Source organism: Hemiscyllium ocellatum, chromosome 48 (assembly GCF_020745735.1).
Source record: "Hemiscyllium ocellatum isolate sHemOce1 chromosome 48, sHemOce1.pat.X.cur, whole genome shotgun sequence".
NCBI classification, from domain to species: Eukaryota; Metazoa; Chordata; class Chondrichthyes; order Orectolobiformes; family Hemiscylliidae; genus Hemiscyllium; species Hemiscyllium ocellatum.
This window is the reverse complement of record NC_083448.1, coordinates 18,627,070-18,648,120: the sequence shown is the minus strand read 5'-3', so window position 1 is coordinate 18,648,120 and position 21,051 is coordinate 18,627,070. Positions and strand designations below refer to the sequence as shown.

The window sequence follows — 21,051 nt, the reverse complement described above, 5'->3', positions numbered from 1 at the left end:
TTCGTCTTGCTAGCTGTACCTGTCAGCTAATTTTCATCGTGCCATGAATGATAACAGGAGCCACTTCTCCACACAGAGGGTGGTACGTGTATGGAATGAGCTGCCAGAGGAAGTGGGGGGAGGCTGGTACAATGACAACATTTAAAAGGCATCTGGATGGGTATATGAATAGGGAGGGTTTAGAGGCACACAGGCTGAGTGCTGGCAAATGGGACTTGTCGGCTTGGGTGAGTCGGACTGAAGGGTCTGTTTTCCTCTCTGAGTCTGTGTATCTTTACACTAACACAAAGTTTAAGATTAAAAATGGCAGAAGATCTCAGACCCATGTTACGCTCCTCTTGCTCAATGTGGGAGCTCGGGACACGGCTGATGTCCCTGGCTCCTTCATGTGCAAGAAGTGTGTCCAGTTGCAGCCCTTGTTACACAGCTTGATGGCTCTGGAGGGGTGAATGGACTCACTCTGGAACATAAGCAAAGCTGAGGGGGTTGTGCATAGCACGTTTAGTGAATTGGGCACACCGCAGATTAGGATTGCTGAGGGAGAAAGGGAATGGGTGACCAAAAGGCAGAGAAAGAGCAGGAGGGCAGTGCAGATATGTCCCTCCAAAACAGGTCTCCCATTTTGGATACTGCTGGGGTAGATGGCTCACCAGGAGAAGGCAGTAGTAGACAAGTTCATGGCACCGTGGCTGACTCTGCAGTTCAGAAGGGCAGGAGAAAGAGTGGAAGGGTTATAGTCAAAGGGGACTCAATTGGAAGGGGAGTAGATAGGCGTTTCTACAGTTGAAAATGAGATTCCCGAATGGTATGTTGCCTCCCAGGTGCACGGGTCAGGGATGTCTCCGATTGACTGCAGAATATTCTGAAGAGGAAGGGTGAACAGCCAGTTGTCGTGGTGCATGTAGGCACCAACGATATAGGTAAGAAAACTGAATGAGGTCCTATACGAAGAATTTAGGGAGTTAGGATCCAAGTTAAAAAATAGGACCTGAGAGGTAGAAATCTCAGCATTACTACCACTGGCACATGCTGGTTAGAGTAGTAATGATAGAATGTTCAGGATGAATGCGTGATTTGAGAGATGGTGCAGGAGGGAAGGGATCAGAGTTTTGGGACATTGGTGCGGTGGGAGAGGTGGGACTATTACAAATTGGATGGTCTACGCCTGGGCCGGACTGGAACCAATGTCCTCGAGGATGCTTTTGCTGATGCTGTTGGGAAGGTTTCAACTAATGTGGCAGGGGAATGCGAACCAAATGAGGTGGTTAGTGGAGAAGGAGGTAGTAACTGAAGTCTGTAAGGAACTAGATAATGAAAGCAGCATGACTAAGGGAAACAGTAAGCAGGCAGCGAAAGATGAAGGCGGAAGGACCGGTGGCCCGAGGTGCATTTGTTTTAATGCAAGAAGTACAGTAGGTAACGCAGATGAACTTACGGTTTCGTTTAGTACCTGGGAGTATGATGTTATTGCTATTACTGAGACTTGGTTGAGGGAAGGGCATGATTGGCAACTCAATATCCCAGGATATTGATGCTTCAGGCAGGATAAAGGAGATGGTAAAAGGGGTGGAGGAGTTGCATTACTGGTCAGACAGGATATCACAGCTGTGCTGAAGGAGGGCACTCTGGAGGACTCGAGTAGTGAGGCAATATGGGCAGAGCTCAGAAACAGAAAAGGTGCAGTAACAATGCTGAGATGGTACAACAGGCTTCCCAACAGCAAGTGTGAGATAGAGGTACAAACATGAAGAGAGATCACAGAAAGATGTTGGAGCAACAGGATGGGAGATTTTAATTTTTCCACATTGACTGGAATTCACTTAGTGTTAGAGGTCTGGATGGAGCAGAATTTGTAAGGAGCCTCCAGAAGGGTTTTCCTAGAGCAGCATCTAAGTAGTCCAACTCGGCAAGGGACCAGACTGGACCTGCTGTTCGAAAATGAGCCCAGCCAGGTGACTGAAGTTTCAGCAGGGGATTACTTTGGAATAGTGATCACAATTCCATAAGTTTTAGAATACTCATGGACAAAGATAAGAGTGGTCCTAAAGGAAGAGTGCGAAATAGGGGCAAGGCCATTCCACCTTCGATATGTGGGAGGCATTTAAAGGGAGGTTTTTACACAGAGGGTGGTGTGTGCCTGGAAAGTGTTGCCAGCAGAGATGGTAGAGGTGGGCACGATCTCGCCATTTAAGATGGATCTAGACAGATACATGAATGGGCCGGGAACAGAGGGATATAGATCCTTGGAAAATAGGCAACAGATTTAGAGAGAGGATCTGGATCGATGCAGACTTGGAGGGCCAAAGGGGCTGTTCCTGTGCTGTAATTTTTCTTTGTTCTTAAAACAGATGCAGAACTTCTGCGATTTGGATTTTCAACAACAGATGGGTTAGTTACTTCTGTGAAAGGTATTTTTGTTTTGAAAAAGGTCAGAGAGTGTTTCCAGAACGATGATAAAACATAGTCATGAAGCAGGAGACTGGAGCATGGTGGTGTTTGTGGGAAGATGTTTATATTGTTGGATTAATGACAAGAGGAAACACAAAGCATGATTTCTGAAGGCATCAATGTTTATTTCAAAAGTAAATTCAATTTCTCTTCCTTTTGAAGGATTCTGGAAACAAGTCACCTCAGCAGAAGTGTCCCATTTGTGAGCTTTCTAATCCAGAAAAGTAATTGGTTTGAAATTTAAAGGTTATCAGAAAGCTTTAAATTTAAAACTGTCAGAGTTGGGATCAGGTTTTAATTTCTCTGGGCTGGAGTCTCTGTAATATGTTGTGTTGGGAAATAGCTGGAGATTTAGTTTTGCTGTCTGTTTCAAGATTGTAACAGCTCTTGATTGTTTTATAAATTTCTTTTGTGCAATAAACTTCGGTTCTATTGTGAAAGACAATTTGCAGGCTCATGTGGATATGTTTTAGTGACTAACTATCATGTTCACTCCCTCTGGAAAGAAATCACCTGACAATCTATCAAGCCAGCTCTTGGTCTGGGATCTGACTGGTCCAGTACGTGGGTAATCAAATCCCTTGAGATGGTTCATACCTCCTTGAAAGTGGGGTCGCAAATAGATAGGATTGTGAAGAAGGTGTTTGGTATCCTTTCCTTTATTGGTCAGAGTATTGAGTACAGGAGTTGGGAGGTCATGTTGCGGCTGTACAGGACATTGGTTAGGTCACTGTTGGAATATTGCATGCAATTCTGGTCCCCTTCCTATTGTGAAACCTGAAAGGGTTCAGAAAGGGTTTACAACAATGTTACCAGGGTTGGAGGATTTGAGCTACAGGGAGAGGCTGAACAGGCTGGGGCTGTTTTCCCTGGAGCGTCAGAGGCTGAGGGGTGACCTGACAGGTTCACAAAATCGTGAGGGGTATGGATAGGATAAATAGGCAAAGGGTGGAGGAGTCCAGAACTAGAGGACATAGCTTTCCCCTCTCACTGTAAACCTATAAAAGAGACCTAAGGGGCAACTCTTTTCACCCAGAGGGTGGTGCGTGTATGGAATGAGCTGCCAGAGGATGTGGTGGAAGCTTGTGCAATTGCACCATTTAAGAGGCATTTGGATAGGTATATGAATAGGAAGGGTTTGGAGGGATATGGGCTGGCAGATGGGACTAGATTGGGTTGAGATATCTGGTCGGCATGGACGAGTTGGACCGAAAGGTCTGTTTCCATGCTGTACATCTCTGTAATTGAGAAAAATCATTCTTATGGTTATTGCTTCCAGCCAGAGTGATTTAACCTCATATCTCACTATTACATTCCATCTGGTACCTTTAAACCAAGAAACCCCTGTGTTCCAAAGGAGAAACTGCTGTTTGGTCTCAGTCAGTGACATGGTGTTGCTGTTTTCTCTGTGGTTCCATCAGACACTCAATCAACACTGACCTCCAGTGGTCAGATCTTGCATGTGCCGCTTGTGGGGAAAGATATTTCTCGGTGTTTTCTCTCTCTCTCTGAGCAAAGATTGTTGATCCCAAAGAGTTGGCTTTCCCACCGTTGGTGTTTAATCTCCTGGCTAATCGATAACTCTACAGGTCACTGGGCACAGCCTGCCTTGAAGTAAATGCTAATCTTGTCAACACGATTTCATAACAGTCCACTCCACGAGTATATAGTGTGCAGGGAGACCTTGTGTGAATGAATAGTTATTCCTGACATCAGGTTGGGAAAGGATTGACCTCTTCAGCTGCATCACTCTGGAATGCCTTGGCAGGAAGTATTCTGTTTTTCATTGAATGTCCTTTCAGCTGACCTATTCTGTTCCCAGCCATTGATGATGTGCCTGAGACAGATTTAATCATCTTGCTGCTGGAGTTCATTGTCTTGACTGGAATGGAAAATGACTGGCAGGTATTTTGTTTTGTGAAGGTGAGGTGTGGAGGGGGGGGAGTGAAGATGGGAACAGTATGACAGCTCAGTAGCATGCTCTCAGCACCCAAACAACATCTAAAATGTGAGGCTTTCAACGCAGCAAATGGCTAACATCAGCTCTCGCTAACAATCAGAATTGGGACTGCCTCATTTTAAATTCTCACCCATGCCCAAGCTTACTTGGCTGCTGCATTGCTGTCCTTCTATCTGTCTGAATTATTCACATTCTCACCCTTATTCTCACATCCCTTCATGTTATCTTCCCCCACCCCACCCCACCTCCAGCATCCTCTGATCTTGACCTCTCGCCCATTCACAGTTTTATGTGCCCTACCAGGAATGGCTTCTCAGTTCTTGAATCATCATCACTCCACCTCGACAAGAGAGTCTTTAAAAAGGACCTGCTGAGCTGAGCATTTGGTGCAGTAATTTGGTGTTTTGCTCCAGTGAAATGGATTTCATGCTGTAAAAGCCACAACAAGAATGCAAGTTCTGGTCATTGATGGAGAAAGAAACAAGGTTTCATTGGTCACGAAACAAAAAGTGCTGGGGAAACTCAACAGGTCTAGTTGCATTTCCAGATAAGAGAAAGAAAACACCTCACTTTTTTTTCCCCAAGTCAAATTTGGAAGAGTCACAGGACTCAAACTCTGCCCACAGACACTGCCAGATCTGCTCCATTTCCCCAACACTTTTGGTTTTTGTTTCAGCTTTCCAGCCTCCAGATTTCTTTTTTGTTTTATGGATGAGGGAGAAACTGAGGATGTTTCTCGATGTGAAACCAGGGGATGTAGTTACAAAGTGAGGTCCCTTCGTCAAGATGGTGATGAGGTGTTTATTCTGTGAGGGCTGTTCGTGCTGGGAGTTCTCCTCCACAGTGTGCTTGGTCAATAAGGATCAATGAATGAGCCAGATGAGGGTTTTGGGGAAAGACACAAGAGAGTGGATTTGAGGCCATGATCCGACTGGGGTGAAAGGCCGGTCCTATTTCCTGTGAGCACCTGCATACCTTGACTGCAGACTTCTTTGGAGAGAGTTCAACGCAGAGACTCGATTGTAGCAGGGGAGTATGCACTTGGGCTACATTTCATGGCATTCTCAGTTCCAGTTAGATTTCGTTTCAGGCTCTTTTTAGTGATTCTCTTTACAGTATTGCTGCCCTTGGCTTGGGAAGATCTCTCTGTGACTCTCTCCAGTGTGTATTAACTGTGCTGAGCAATAGACATAGTAATCAGAGCTGCAGTGCAATGTGAGACGCTGTGTTTGTTGCAGGAGGATGAAGGAATGCATTAGCTACAAAATGGATTCCAAGACTGGCATTCAGAAATACCAATAATTGATGTAAAACACAACGTCTTGGCTTACTGATGTTGGATGGAAGAGCACATCAAAGCCCCATATTGTCTGAGGTTAAAAATCACCCAACACCAGGTTATAGTCCAACAGGTTTAATTGGAAGCACTAGCTTTCGGAGCGTCGCTCCACTATCACCTGATGAAGGAGCGTCGCTCAGAAAGTTAGTGCTTCCAATTAAACCTGTTGGACTATAACCTGGTGTTGGGTGCTTTTTAACTTTGTACACCCCAGTCCAACACCGGCATCTCCAAACCATACTGTCTGGGCATAGAAGTCATCATATTCTCGTTGTTCAGGTTTGAAAGTTGAACTGTCCTCAGCATGAAGCGAACCCATTTTTAATCTGAAGGATGAAATGAATCAATGTGTCCGATTTCGTGACTGAGTGGGGTCTGTTTCTGAATTGGTAACAAAGTCTGAGCATATAAATACCTCCTAAAAGTAATCCTTTTCAGGCATGTGTCTGGTGGCATGCAGTTAGAGAGCCTGGATAAGATCTGAAAGGTGCTGGGTTCAAGTCCCAGTGTAGGGAATAAGCCTAGCCTAGGATAGGAAAGGTTAGAGTAATTAATTTGGTAAGTGAACTCAGTGCTAAATAAGATCAGATTCAGACTCAGTGATAACTGGAGGGAGTGCCACCAGAGACTGCTGGGTTTTACTGCTGTCTGCAAAATAAACATTTCCTTAAAATCACTAAAATTCCCCAGCCAGAACTTGAACCCAGGAGGTTGGCTTCAAGAGACCATTCCTTTACCACTCTGCCACCAGAGCGCTCATGTAAAGCAGTTTCTGCAACTTATACTTAACATCTCAGCAGCAGAACAGACTCCCCACACAATAAATATACCCAGAGCATCAAACTTCACCAGCAACTACTAGCCAAATGGATAAAGCACTTGCCCAGTTAATGGTAGTTACTTCCAGAAACATAGGTTCAAATCTATATTAAACCCCCCACCACCCCAGCAAATAATTTATTATACAAATAATTGATTCATTAACTATCTATCAATCAATTAATTAGTCAACAAATGAGTGTGTTTGCAGCAAAGAATCTTTCAGACTGCTGTTTGGATGTAAGTGGACCTTTGCCACCTTGTTCCCTCTGGTGTCAAATCCAGACCTTGCTGATCTCAGGGCCCAGATCCAACTGTGGGCTGATCGCGTAGTAAATAGCTTCTTTATTGAAGTATTATTGATGAACAATTGAAATTAATAATCAAATTAATTAATTGATCATTAATCAATAATTGAGAACATTTCCAGAGAATAACATTTGAAATTGTTGTTCGAGTCTTCACTCTTTGTGAATCTGGGGTAAAACACAAACATCACTCCGTGGTCACCCACTCTGCTGGCCATTTAGGATCAGGACCCACCGAGGTTCTGAGCTTGCAGCCAGAATCAGTGAAAGAAAAATTCCCAGCTCAATATTGTGGATGAAACGAACACTTTTTTTTTGGCACTGAGCAGGAATCACACATGAAAGTAGGTTCCTGGAGTGTTATTGAATCATAGAGATGTACAGCACAGAAACAGACCCTTCAGTCAAACCCGTCCATGCCGACCAGATATCCCAACCCATCCAGGCCAACCACCTGTCAGCACCCGGCCCATATCCCTCCATACCCTTCCTATTCATATACCCCTCCAAATGCCTCTTAAATGGTGCAATTGTACCAGCCTCCACCACTTCCTCTGGCAGCTCATTCCATACACACACCACCCTCTGTGTGAAAATGTTGCCCCTTATGTCTCTTTTATATCTTTCCCCTCTCACCCTAAACCTATGCCCTCGAGTTCTGGACTCCCCCGCCCCAGGGAAGAGACTTTATCTATTTGTCTTATCCATGCCCCTCATGGTTTTATAACGGTCACCCCTCAGCCTCCGACGCTCCAGGGAAAGCAGCCTCTGCTTCTTCAGCGTCTGGCAACATCCTTATAAATTTTTTCTGAAGTTTCAAGTTTCACAACATCTCTCCGATAGGAAGGAGACCAAAATTGTACGCAATATTGCAAAAGTGGCCGAACCAATGTCCTGTACTCAATACTCTGACCAATAAAGGAAAGCATATCAAACACCTCTTCACTATCCACTAGCTACGACTCCACTTTCAAGGAGCTATGAACCTGCACTCCAAGGCCTCTTTGTTCAGCAACACTCCCTAGGACCTTACCAATAAGTGTATAACTCCTGCTAACATTTGCTTTCCCAAAATACAGCACCTCACATTTATCTGAATTAAACTCCATCTGGCACTTCTCAGCCCATTGGCTCATCCGATAAGTTCACATTATAATCGGAGGTAACCTTCTTCGCTGTCCATGACCCGTCCACTTTTGGTGTCTTCTGCAAACTCACTAACTATACCTGCTATGTTTATATGCAAATCATTTATATAAATGAGAAAAAGCAGTGGACCCAGCACCAATCGTTGTGGCACTCCACTGGTCACAGGCCTCCATCACCACCCTGTTTTCTACTGTTGAGCCAGTTCTGTATCCAAATGTCTCGTTCTCCCTGTATTCCATGTGATCCAACTTTGCTCACCATTCTGCCATGAGGAACCTTGTCGAACTCCTCACTGAAGTCCATATAGATCACGTCAACCACTTTGCCTTCTTCATAAAACAGAATCAAGTTTTTGAGACATGATTTCCCGTGTACAAAGCCATTTGTATACTCCAATCATGGTAACTTGCATAGCAGGGCTGTAACTCCCCAGTGTGGACAGACTGCAGCACACCTCCTCCCTCAGTGCGCCATGCTACAAGGGGACAGAGTGAGATGAGGCAGTGATGGCATCATCAGCATTTCCCATAAGAGTACACCTCCTCTCTGCTGCAAGACAGATCACAATAAGAAGGAGCCCAGTTGTCAAGGGAATGGTTACTGCTTTTGCTAAAGCAGATTCTTCAAACTTACCCAGAACCAAAGACAATTTCTAGTCTGACAAGCACAGAAAGGTCGGTTGCTGAGCAGTCAGATCATGCACGTTATCCCGAACTCCTTTGCCTCTATCTCTGCCTCAGTCACATCTTTATAACCTCATGCTCAGTCCCCTGTTCTGTGCTGTTCAGCACAGTGGGACATGTCAACACATCAGGAACACAACATTACTGCTGTTTGCCGGGAGCCTGACACGACATTGAATAATCACAGACATTCTTATTCCATCAAAGTGTCAAATAAAAGTTCCTGTTTTGTTCTTGACTCCAAAGTAAACTTTTGAATCATTTTTCACTGCGAGCTGATTGGTCCCCATGAGAACTGGAAAATGCGAAAGAATTGTTGAACTTTGGGATCAACATAAATAGGTTCTTCCAGCCTGAATCTTCCTCTCTGCCATGCAGTTTCAGAATGGAAGACAACATTGCACATGTTCCATTTGTGATTAACAGCTTTACGGGCTTAGAATAACTGGTGTTTCTTGCTCCATGTAAAATATGCTTTTTACCAAGTAATGAGTGTTTTTCATCCATCTTGCATCGTCTAGCCAGCATCAATTGGATCCCCATCACGACAAAGACATTTTTCAAAGATCAACGCAGATCACTCTCACACACCTTCAGGGGAATGAACAATCTCCTCAATTTGATACTGCTCGTCCCTTTCAAACTTCCCCTGAGCTGGGATGAAGATAGCTCAGAATATTTGGATGTCGATGTCATGGCTGAACTCTTGATCTTCCTGTCAGGGCCCGGGAATGGGTTGTGTGGGTGAAACAATACAGGACCTTGTTCAGGAAGCATTCCCTCAGCACAGAACTGTGCAGTCCTCATGTCACAACTTCCAAACTTGCTGAGCAGGAATGCCAGCTCACAATTCCATGTCTGATGACCTTACAGATACAGATCTCACCAGGCTTTTCACGTTGGACAGTGATGTCAGAGACTTGTCTGACTCAGAACTTTGGGAGAATGTGAGGCTGATTCATGAGGCAGAGTTCCTTGTTCACAAGTGGGAAATATCATCTGCAATTTTTTCCCCGACAGGCTGACAAAAGGGACACACATTTACTGAGCAAAAACAATTTGTGGTTGTTTTGACATGACAACAGAACACTTTATTACACGACTGATCATTGAAATGAACAATTACTCCCTGAAACTTTCCTGATGGAGAAGTGTGATGTTATTAAGCTGATTCTGTCTAAAGTTGAATGTTCTTGAGGGGTTGAAAGAACAATCTCTTAACTTCTGATTCTTATTTGAGTTTTTGTGTGTTTATTTTTACATTCTGGTTTGTAACCAAAATAGTGTTGGACAATGGCAACTTTGTACACTTTTCACTGTATTCATGGACTTGGAGTGCGTGTGACAATAATACTAATTCTAAATGTTGAATCCTTTTATTTTACATCTACCTTGTTTGCATTTCCCTTTTTAGTTTGCTCTCACTGTCTGGTTGGCACCCTGCCCCTCTCTCTCTTTCGGTCTCTCATTGCTGAAGTGACTGAATGAGATTCTGATTTGTTGGGTCAAGAATACTTGCAGTAGCAACAATTTTCCAATGGGGGTCACTGCCTCCCACAGTCCTCTCAGACAAACTATTCCCGGTCTCTCAAGAGATTTGAAAGAATTACTCTCACATTCTACTCTGGAGAAACGTTATCCATGGCAACGGAAAAGTCAACTGGAAACCAAAAGAACTCTGTGCGAGGGCTGGATGGAGTTTTGTCTGCTTAATAATGTACTGCACAACTCCAGGAGCATGCAGAGGTCTCCCACAATCCCGAGTCCTAAAGTGACTTAGCAAACTCGGGAAGTCACAAAACTTTGAGGGATAGTGAGGCACTGATGAGAGAGAGGGGCAGGGTGCCAACCAGACAGTGAGAGCAAACTAAAAAGGGAAATGCAAACAAGGTAGATGTAAAATAAAAGGATTCAGCATTTAGAATTAGTATTATTGTCACATGCACTCCAAGTCCACGAATACAGTGAAAAGTGTACAAAGTTGCCATTGTCCAACACTATTTTGGTTACAAACCAGAATTTAAAAATAAACACACAAAAACTAAAATAAGAATCAGAAGTTAAGAGATTGTTCTTTCAACCCCTCAAGAACATTCAACTTTAGACAGAATCAGCTTAATAACATCACACCTCTCCATCAGGAAAGTTTCAGGGAGTACAGACCGGAAGTGCTGGAAATACACAAGAAGTCTGGCAACATCAGGGAGGGAAAAAAAACTACAAACGAGCAGGAAAGTTGCTACCAGGATACATGAACTGCAACTGGCCACCAAAGACACGACCCACAATCACTCGTTTCCATACATCCAAAGAAGGACATCACTTCAACTGGGACAAGACACACATCATCGGACAGGCGCGACAAAGACACGCACAAGAATTCTTCGAGTCATGGCGTTGTAACAATCAACCCATCGATTGAGATCCTATCTACCTTCCCTTGGATAAAAAGAACCGGAAATGACATCACTCACCTTCAGAAACTAAGACATATAAACAGAGAGATGGGACATATCACCAGCACTTCCCTGGAGACTCCCATTGATGATGTTACCTAGAATGGGTGATGAAATGTCTGAAAACAAACCTTCCAGCTCAGCGAGTAACTTACATTCTTATCAACAACCTGAGCTACAGATCTTCTCAAAAATCACCAAGAGAGTTCCTATTTTAGATCAAGGGGGCTTCAGCAGCACCACAAGTCAGTTCCAAAGTTGCTGCCTGACCCACTGGGTAAGTTTCCAGGAGGTCACAGTGTGGACAGATTGATTTGTGAATTCCTTCTGTTCGGTGCCTGGCAGATGTGCAAACAACACAAGATGTGCTGAGGCTGGTGCTGAAGACCAAACCAGTAAACCATGAATGAACCTGGCCCCAGGTGTTTGAACTGTTTCAATGTGACAGTGGAATTATCTGTGCAAGGTCATGCACAGGAACTGAATATTTCCCATGACAGACAACAAATGAACTGGTAAAAACAAAATCCAAAGTTGCTGGAAAAGCTCAGCAGGTCTGGCAGCATGTGTGTAGAGGAATCAGAGTTTACATTACGGGTGCAGTTAACACTTGCCCCGATTTTTCTGCACTGATGCTGCCAAACCTGCTGAGTTTTTTCCAGCAATTTCTGATTTCCAACATCCACAGTTCTTTTGATTTTTTTTTTGTACATTACTGGCAAATCTGACTCAAGATGTCAATAGGGCCAGTTAGGCAACTTCTTCCTTCAAAGGGAACATGTCGACCCTCATGTTGTAGAATTGTTGACAAGCGATGAACTGAGGATAAATCAGTCACAGTTAAACACTTATCAAAACTTGGTTTCCATCATTTTAAAATTACCTTGACTTTTCAAATCAAACAAAACACTTACAGCTAAAAATTGTCTTCACATTACAACTCAAATTTTGGGAGATGAAATTTGAACCTGGCGTCAGAAACAAACACAGAAATTGCTGGAGAAACTCAGCAGGTCTTGGCAGCTTCTGTGGAGAGGAAGCAAAGTTCATGTTTCAGATCCAGTGATCCTCCATCTGAACTTGTTTGGTTTTATGAATTGGACTTGCTGACAACTGAAATGGACCAGTGAATATGGAGTGGACTCGATGGGCCGAATGGCCTTACTTCCACTCCTATGTCTATGTCTTATGGAATACTGTCTCAGCTGTTGACAGGATAGATGCTGCAAGGTTATTTGTCTTGACTCTGAGGGTCGGAGAGGGGGCAGGATTGGGGTCAGGGGTTGGCAATTTCCGACTAAGCTGAGGAGAAGTGTTCTTCACTTGTGAATCTTTGCAATTCCCTCTCACAGAGAGCTGAGGAAGCTCAGTCCAGAGTCCAATCAAAGCATAGAGCCAGAGATTCTTCGAAAAGTCAAGAGTCGGTCCAAGATCAACCCTGACCTTTACAGGTTTCAGAAGCCGAATGGTTGGCTCCTGTTCTGATGTTTGTATATGATTCTGAGACCATTGGTTCCATCAAGTCCTGTCCCTGAACAAGGAACTTGAAACTGACAACTAAAACTGAGGTTAGGACCTTGGGCTTGAGGAAGTGGTTCCGTGAGCTCACTCTGTCCCTCCCCAGGAACTGCACGCTCCCCGTCAGTGACGATTGCAGGCAACAGACAATCCTACCACACAGACTACAACCAGTTGCACAATCAGATTTTTATAGAATTCACAAGACATCAGATTATTTACAAACATTACAAAATCACATCCTTTGTAAAGCTAGAGAGAGAGGAATCATTAACTCATCATTAACGTGTGTGTGTTCTTCTGGAAGCAGAAACAAGAGATGATGACGGTGAAGGAAAGCTATATTTTCCAAGCCCCTGAAAGGTGTAGAGGAATCCAACAATTCCTTCCTTGCCCACCTTCTCTCCTCAATGGGTTTGTCTTATTGCTGAGACCACTGACCATGGAGCACTGAAGCAGCTCAGAAACATGCCAGACAGCAGCTCTGCACAGGACTCAGTAAGCCCTGACATAATGTGGGCTAGACTGAAATCCATACCATGAAGAAAGAAAAGGGGCCCAATGTTACTGCCTTGTTGGGCTCCACGTGAAACGTGAACCCATTTTCAAAACAGAGATCCCTCCCTCCCTCCCTCCCACCAACGATCATTTAGTTTTGCCTTTGGAGTACAATCACCAACTTGAGATTCAAACAATAAACCACTCAATGCCCTGTTGTCCTGATCCCTTTGGGTCAAATAGTCAGAATTTGGTAGTTGCATTTTCCCCACAGACCGGACATCCCTGAGGCTGAGCAGTGTATTTTGTTGCCATGGGGTCTGATAGACACTTGAAGAAAATTAGGGTGCAGTCGGTGTAGTGCTAAGGTCATCAGTGTTTGGTCTTGGCGCAATACCCATAAAGCTCACTGCCCCTCATTCTGCTCCCGTTCAATTCACTGTCCTTGCCCACTGTCTCAATGAATTGTCTTCTTGAGGACGAGATGACCCATGGAAACACTATTTCTCTCGTTGTGTTGGACTGACTGCTCCGCGATGGACACAGATACAGTCAGCCTGGGTGAGAAAGACTCAGTGTATTGGTAACACAGCGGCTCAAGCTCTGTCCTGTCAGGTCACGTTCCCTGCAGCCCAGTATAGCCGAGAGAGAGAGAGAGAGAGAGAGGCAGGAGAGAATTGCATGGACTGCTCCCAGGATAGGCAGGAATGGCAGAGAGGCAGGAAGCACCATTCACTGCTGTCTTCTCTCCACCTGTCAAACTGGACCAGGAGCAGACCCTGAAGAGGAGCACCAATCTAATCATACCATCAGTGCGGCAAAAGGCCATTGGACTCACCAGGTCCACGCCAACCCTCCGAAGACCCACCCTGCTACCCTATCCCTGTAATCTGGCATTTCCCATGGCCAAGCCACCTAACTTTAGACTGTGGGAGGAAACCAGAGCACCCAGAGCAAACCCATACAGACACAGGGAGAACAGACAAATCCCACACAGACAATCCCATTCATCGTGGGCTGTACAAAAAGGGGGGAAAAGAAAGGTTCAAAACTGAGGAACTCCACATCAGTACCCAACAACATCACTGCTTTTAGCCCAAACCCAACCAAATGAGGATTCTTCCGGAAACCCGCAGATTAAACCCAGCTACGATGCGGTGTGCTGCCATTACGTGTTCCAGTTCAGTCATCTGCTACAATGGAGAGAGCTCGCAGATCATTCAGTTTGGCTTCATTTTCTTTCTCGCGCTGTTCATCAGTCATTCCCTGCTGCTCAATCTGGCCAGTGAGATCTCCAAATATCTTGGACATTTCTGTGTAGTACATGACCTGCAACAGAAGCAACAAACAGCATGTGAAACTGACAAGGTATCAGACAGATTCAGTTCCGACTTTATCGTGACGGCATTTGGGATGAGCACCCTTTCACTTGCTGTGCCCTTGTTGCCTCAATTTTAACACTTCCATTCTCTTTCCAAATCCCTCCATATTCTCCTCTCTCTATGTCCTGAACCTGCCATGCCCACAGCTGTCTGGATCCCAAACTCTGGAATTCCCTCCATGATCACCTCCATCTCTCTTTCTTTTCGCTACAAGCCCTGTCACAACACCCCTCCCCGCTGTGGCATTGAATGTGATTCTGCGTTACCATGATCCCAGGAAGCTCCTCCAGAATATTTTCTCTGGTTCATAGCCTGATTCAAATCTACATTGTTGTTGCTGCATAGTTCCGTGTCATGTTTGCAAACTGAACCGTTTGGAGACCCATAGTTTCAATGAGCACATCAGAGTTTCCCCAATTCATATTTCCTGGCACTTGCTGAGTGAGTGAGTGAGTGCTGCTCAATGACGAAGATTTGAGCACTCCATAAACACTTGCCAGCTGCCCCAAAGTCCTCTTCAACTGAGATCACTTTGGAAATGGAGAAAACAGAAGACTCAGTTGTACACACCAGGCTCCCACACAACAGACAACTCACCAGACGATCTGTTTTATGTATGTTGTTTGAGGAATAAACATTGAGCAGGGGCAGCGAGGATAACCTGCCTGCTCTTTTCTGAAAGGTGTCACAGGATCATCTGCATCCTCCAGAGGGGTCAGACAAGGCCGTGTTTTCACACCTCCTCCAAAAGCTGAGAATTCTGACAGTGCAGCACTCCCTCACTGGATCATCAGCCTGCATTCTATAAAGGCTACAGCACAGAAAAACACACTCTGGTCCAACTCATCTCAACTGACCAGACATCCCAATCTGATGTCATTCCATTTCCCAGCATTTGGCCCAAATCCCTCTTACCCACTTTTGTTTATATATCAATTCAAGTGCCTTTTAAAATCTTGTAATTATACCCATCTCCACCATTTCCTCTCACAGCTCGTTTCATACACATTCTACACTCTGTGTGAACAAGTTATCCCTCAGGTATTTTTTAAATCTTTCCCCTCTCACCTTCAACCTAAGCAGTCTACTTTTGGACTCTCCTATCCTGAGGAAAAGACTTTGCCTATTTACCCTATCCATGCCCTTCATGATTTTATAAACCTCTTCAGCCTCCGACGCTCCAGGGAAAACAGCCCCAGCCTGTTCAGCCTCTCCCTGTAGCTCAAACCCTCCAGATCCAGCAACATCCTTATCAAGCTTTTCTGAACCCTTTCAAGTTTCACAACATCTTCCCGATAGGAAGGAGACCAGAATTGCACACAATATTCCAACAGTGGCCTAACCAATGTCCTGTACAGCCGCAACATGACCTCCCAACTCCTGTACTCAATACTCTGACCAACAAAGGAAAGCATACCAAATGCCTTCTTCACTATCCTATCTACCTGCGACTTCACTTTCAAGGAGCTATGAACCTGCACTCCAAGGTCTCTTTGTTCAGCAACACTCCCCAGGACCCGACCACTGAGTTTTTTTTAAGTCCTGCCCAGATTTGCCTTTCCAAAACGCAACACCCTGTGCCTTTATCTGAATTGAACTCCATCTGCCACTCCTCAGCCCATCCCATCCTACTCTGAGCTGAGTTTCCACACTGTCTAGTACTTCTCCAATTTTGAGGTCATCTGCAAACTTACTATTTTCAAAGTTCACTCAAAGGATATAGGTGTCACTGGTTCAGCCAGTAATCATGGCCAATCCTAATTACCCAGAGGGTCATTGAGAGGTAACCACATCGCTGTGGGGAGAGAGTCACATATAGGCCAGACCAGATGAGGATGGCAGTTTCCTTCCTGAAGGACATCAGGGAACCAATTTCCAACAATTGACAATGGATCATCAGACGCTTCATTCCAGATTTTTTCTTGAATTCAAATTCCACCATCCACCATGTGAGGATTTGAACCCGGATCCCCAGAACATTTCCGGGATCTCTGGATTAACAGCCCAGCGATAATACCACAGGGCCACTGCCTTCCCGCTAACCGTGCTAATGAGGTTGAAAGACTCAGGAATAGAGATCTGAACTCCTGTCCCTTCTCACTCAAAGGTGGCAGTACAGAGAGCTGAGCGGGCAGAAACAAGCTCCAGGAGAAAGGGAGGACTGCAGATGCTGGAGATCAGAGCCGAGAGTGTGGATGGTGCTGGAAGAGCACAGCAGATCAGGCAGCATCCAAGAAGCAGGAGAAAGCCCCGCATTAGAAACAAGTGACAGGACAGGCAGCTCTGTCTGAAGCCCACGGAAGCAGAACGATGGATGAACTCCCAAGTCTTTTCCGCACCTAAAGTGTCATACAATTGGAAGTGGAGGAGGCCATTCAGCCCTTGGAGACTGGTCCACTATAAAAACAGGAACTGAAATTTGCTCCATTTAATTCTCCACTTTGATTGAAGATGAAGCAGCTCCTTTAATCCTAGCACAAGGCTGAACTCATCCTCGCTCATTTATCATGTGGCTCTGTGCCATGACATTCCAGGGAAGCTCCTTGAGCTGTACGATCTTGCTGAAGGTGCTACGTAAATATAAGTTGGCAGTGCAGGAGTCAGACTGCAATCCAATGAAAATCTGAGAGGAACGATGCAGGGTGTTGATCTGAGATAAATCTGAGTCATCTACAGCAAGCCATTCTCAGGCCAGACGCATCAAGATGGTTTACAACACAGTCTTCAAGTTGCCAGACAGGATGTGGAGTGACCTTTATAAAAACAGATTATGTCAGTCTGCCTAGCACCCAACAAACAAGCCATCGAGACAGACCATTCAGGTAAGATTCCCTGCCACAGGTATACAGCAAGATGAACACACTACAGCTGGAACAAGTATCCCCGAATGATCAGTGGTACCAAAAAAGACAAATTGACAAAAACAAAACAACTTCCGATCCGGAGAGGACCTGATAGAGCTGAGGCAGAGGACATGTTCTGTTGAGTGGAAGAAGCAGGAATGACAAGACCCAAAGAAACAGGAGCAGTTAGCAGGCCATTTGGCTCATCAAACCTGCTCACCATTCAGTTAGATCATCTGACAGACCACGCATCCACATCCCTTCACTGGAACTGGGTGTCGGCAGCTCGAAACTGGGAGAGCTCCTCTCAGATCTACACAGCTGATCCAGAAAGGATCGGATGGAGGAAATCACAGCTCTTTGAACACCCATTCTCAGCATGCCACCTTTCTGTGGCTCACCGACAGGTGAAGGAGATAGCAAAACAGAGAGACAGCATTGAGAAATAGCAAAATATTCTAAATCCCAGCCGAAAAGATGCTGAGCGCTGACAATAAGGTCTCGGAGTAAAGATAGCACAAGGTTCAACCACATAACAGTCATCAGACATCAAAGGAATCTGCTCTACAGAAATCGACTGATCAGTTAAATAAACATCCTCCGCTTAGGGGAAAAACCAGCAAATAATATCTTCTCTGCAAGATAGGCAAACGCAGACTCATAATTTGCTTTGCAGTTAAGCACCAAAGGGATTCAAATGGGAACCGAAATGGAGATTGCCCTGACAGGGTGCTGGTCTCAAATAGCCCAACCATCCACAGGCATGAAGCAGAAACTAGCATCTTCAATCAAACAGCAGAAAAGACTCAATACATTCACAAAGCTGACGATAATGCTAACTGAAATCTGGAGGGAAAGCTCAACCACTGACGGTTATGGGGAAGAACCAGCCAGCGCAACGTACCTCATTGAAACATCAATAAGTACATCTTAATCAAACCCAAAAACAGTCACGTCTCTCAGGATTCCCTTCACCAGGCACATCAGCATTTGGGAGATATACAAATTAGCATGGTCTTCAAACAAGATTAAATTCAGAAATTTGCTTCCTCGATGTTAATGATTTTTCCAAAGCAGTATTTTATACTTGTGCATCTTCAGACAAGCAATGCACCAAAATAATTCAATGCAGAAAGCATTATCCCCTATCATTTTGGGGGGTAAAGAGCTGCTAACTTGCAGTTTCTTGAAACTAACAGTTATTTGACATTTGCTGGAGAGGCAGCATTGATAAATCAATATGTGACTGTATTGGCAAACAAATTCTGGTGAGGAAGGAGTTGTTCCAGTCAGTCAGTCAAAAACACAAACAGCTTTTATTCCATGTCTAACTCCAAAAAGCCTGGGCAATCATCATCACAATACTGGGATCTCAACCTGTGCTATTATTTGAAGACCAACTGTGTCAGGAATGTTGGAAACATGTCAATATTGTTCAAGTCAGCAAGATCAAGGTGACTCTGTCAACATGATGGTCAGCAAATGCTCACAGGCCATTGTATTAAGTGTAATTACAAACGCAAGAATGAGAGACTGTTCAGACCCTCAGGTCTGCTTGCCATTCGGTAAGAACATGGGCGATCAGGTTCTGCTCTCAATTCCATTTTCCTATCTTCCACCTTGACTCCCTTATCATTTACAAAGCTGTCTCAAGGAATCTTCAATCAATTCAACAAGCGAGTCTCTGCTGCTGTGTGGCTGGCAGAGAGAATTCCACCGTGCCACAAGCAGGGGAAAAGACATCTCCTCAAGGTGATTGGCAATAAGGTACACACAAGCATTTGGCCTCTGGCTTTATCGCCCCCTTTTAAATGAGTGAGTGCTTCTATTTAAATAGAAGCACTGGCTAACTTGTTCATCCCAGGAACCAGCTGAGTGAACCCTTGTTCCTCACTGACCAATCCATCTTCACCAGGAAGTCACCAAATGCTGGGAAAAACTTCGTTTCAAGGAAATGCTCTATTCCTGGGCAGAGATTGAAGGAGACAACACAACAGCAACTTGGCCACATGTTTGCGCTTTGTTGAAGGTGTTCTGGGTGAAATAAAATACCTGGCAATCAGGACAATACATTGAAATTGCCAAAGGAGAAAGGGATTCCACATCAATGCTCAGGGGCAGAAGGGTATACCATCTCCAAAAAGCACTGCAGAAATTCACCAAAGCTCCTTCGTTCATACCTTCCAAACCTGCCTCTTCTCCCAGCTACTTGGATGAGGGCAACAGACACATGGGATACATGGAGAATTGACCAACATTCCTTAGACAGCACCTTCCAAACACCTGACTGTTACCATTTACAATAGTCAATGACAGCATGGGAACACCAGTCCCTTACAAGTTCCCCTCCGAGCCCCTCACCATCCTGACTTGGAAATATATCACCATTCCTTCACTGTCCCTGGGTCACAATCCTGGAATTCCCTCCCTGAAGGCATTGTGGGTCAACCCACAGCACATGGACTGCAGCGGTTCAAGAAGGCAGCTCACCCCAACCTTCACAAGGGGCAACTAGGGACAGGGTAATAAATGCTACCCTGGGCAGCAACATCTCCATCCATGTATGCATGTTGTCAGGATGGCCAAGAGGGAAGATCATTGGCTCAAGAAAAGACAAGAAGGTTGAAAGGCACATTTTGAAGGAACAGAAGAGAAGATGTTTGAAGGAACACCGGAGCAGGACAGACCCACAGAATAATAATGCATGGCTTGTAATTGAAAATGAAAGGTCTTTGGGATAATTTATTTCAATGGCTGACACAGTCCTTAGCCAATGACTGCTCCTCACTTTGCTCGACCCAAAACAGGGAGCAAGTTAGGATTGCAGATGCTGGAGATCAGAGCCCAAACGTCTGGCAATGGAAAAGTACAGCAGGTCAGGTAGCACCTGAGAAGCAGGAGAATTGACATTTCAGGCATAACAGTGTTGCAGCCGCCTGGATGGATTTACATCGAGACAGCGAAAAGGTTTGACAGTCAGAAATACAATTCAGTTTTGAAGACAATAGTCAGGTGTCTCTCGCTGTCGTGGGGTAAATTCCTTTCATATGTCATAGAGTCATACAGATGTACAGCATGGAAACAGACCTTTCAGTCCAATCTGTCCATGCCGACCAGATATCCTAACCTAATCTTGTCCCAGCTCCCAGCACTTAGCCTATATCCCTTTCAAACCCTTCCTATTCATATACTTATCCAGATGCTTTTAATTGTTGCAATTATACCAGCATCCACCACTTCCTCTGGCAGCTCATTCCATACACGTACCACCCTCTCTGTGAAAAAATTACCCCTTAGGTCTCTTTTATATCTTTCTCCTCTCACCCTAAACCTATGCCCTCTAGTTCTGGACTCCCCCACCCCAGGGAAAAGATTTTGCCTATTTACCCTATCCATGCCCCTCATAATTTTGTAAACCTCTATAAGGTCACCCCTCAGCCTCCGACGCTCCAGGGAAAACAGCCCCAGCCTGTTCAGACTCTTCCTGTAGCTCAGATCCTCCAACCCTGGCAACATCCTTGTATATCTTTTCTGTGTCGTGCAGTGATCACAGACCAGCCTCAGTGTACCCCTCCCACACTCAGGCAGAAGGCAGCACTCACAATGATCACAACATGGAGACATCTCAAACTGCACTATTCTCTAGGC

The 21,051-nt window shown here is 44.9% G+C and overlaps 1 protein-coding gene across 1 annotated transcript in view; it reads right to left on the bottom strand.

Annotated features, from left to right (window-relative positions):
* Positions 1–12,854: 12,854 nt before the first annotated feature.
* bin3 (bridging integrator 3) overlaps positions 12,855–21,051 on the bottom strand; it is a 123,700-nt gene continuing 115,503 nt past the window's right edge. Inside the window, exon 9 of the mRNA XM_060856589.1 lies at positions 12,855–14,507. Within this exon, the coding sequence (XP_060712572.1) occupies positions 14,361–14,507 (147 nt within the window). The 3' untranslated portion in view covers positions 12,855–14,360. The remainder of the gene's footprint in view (positions 14,508–21,051) is intronic.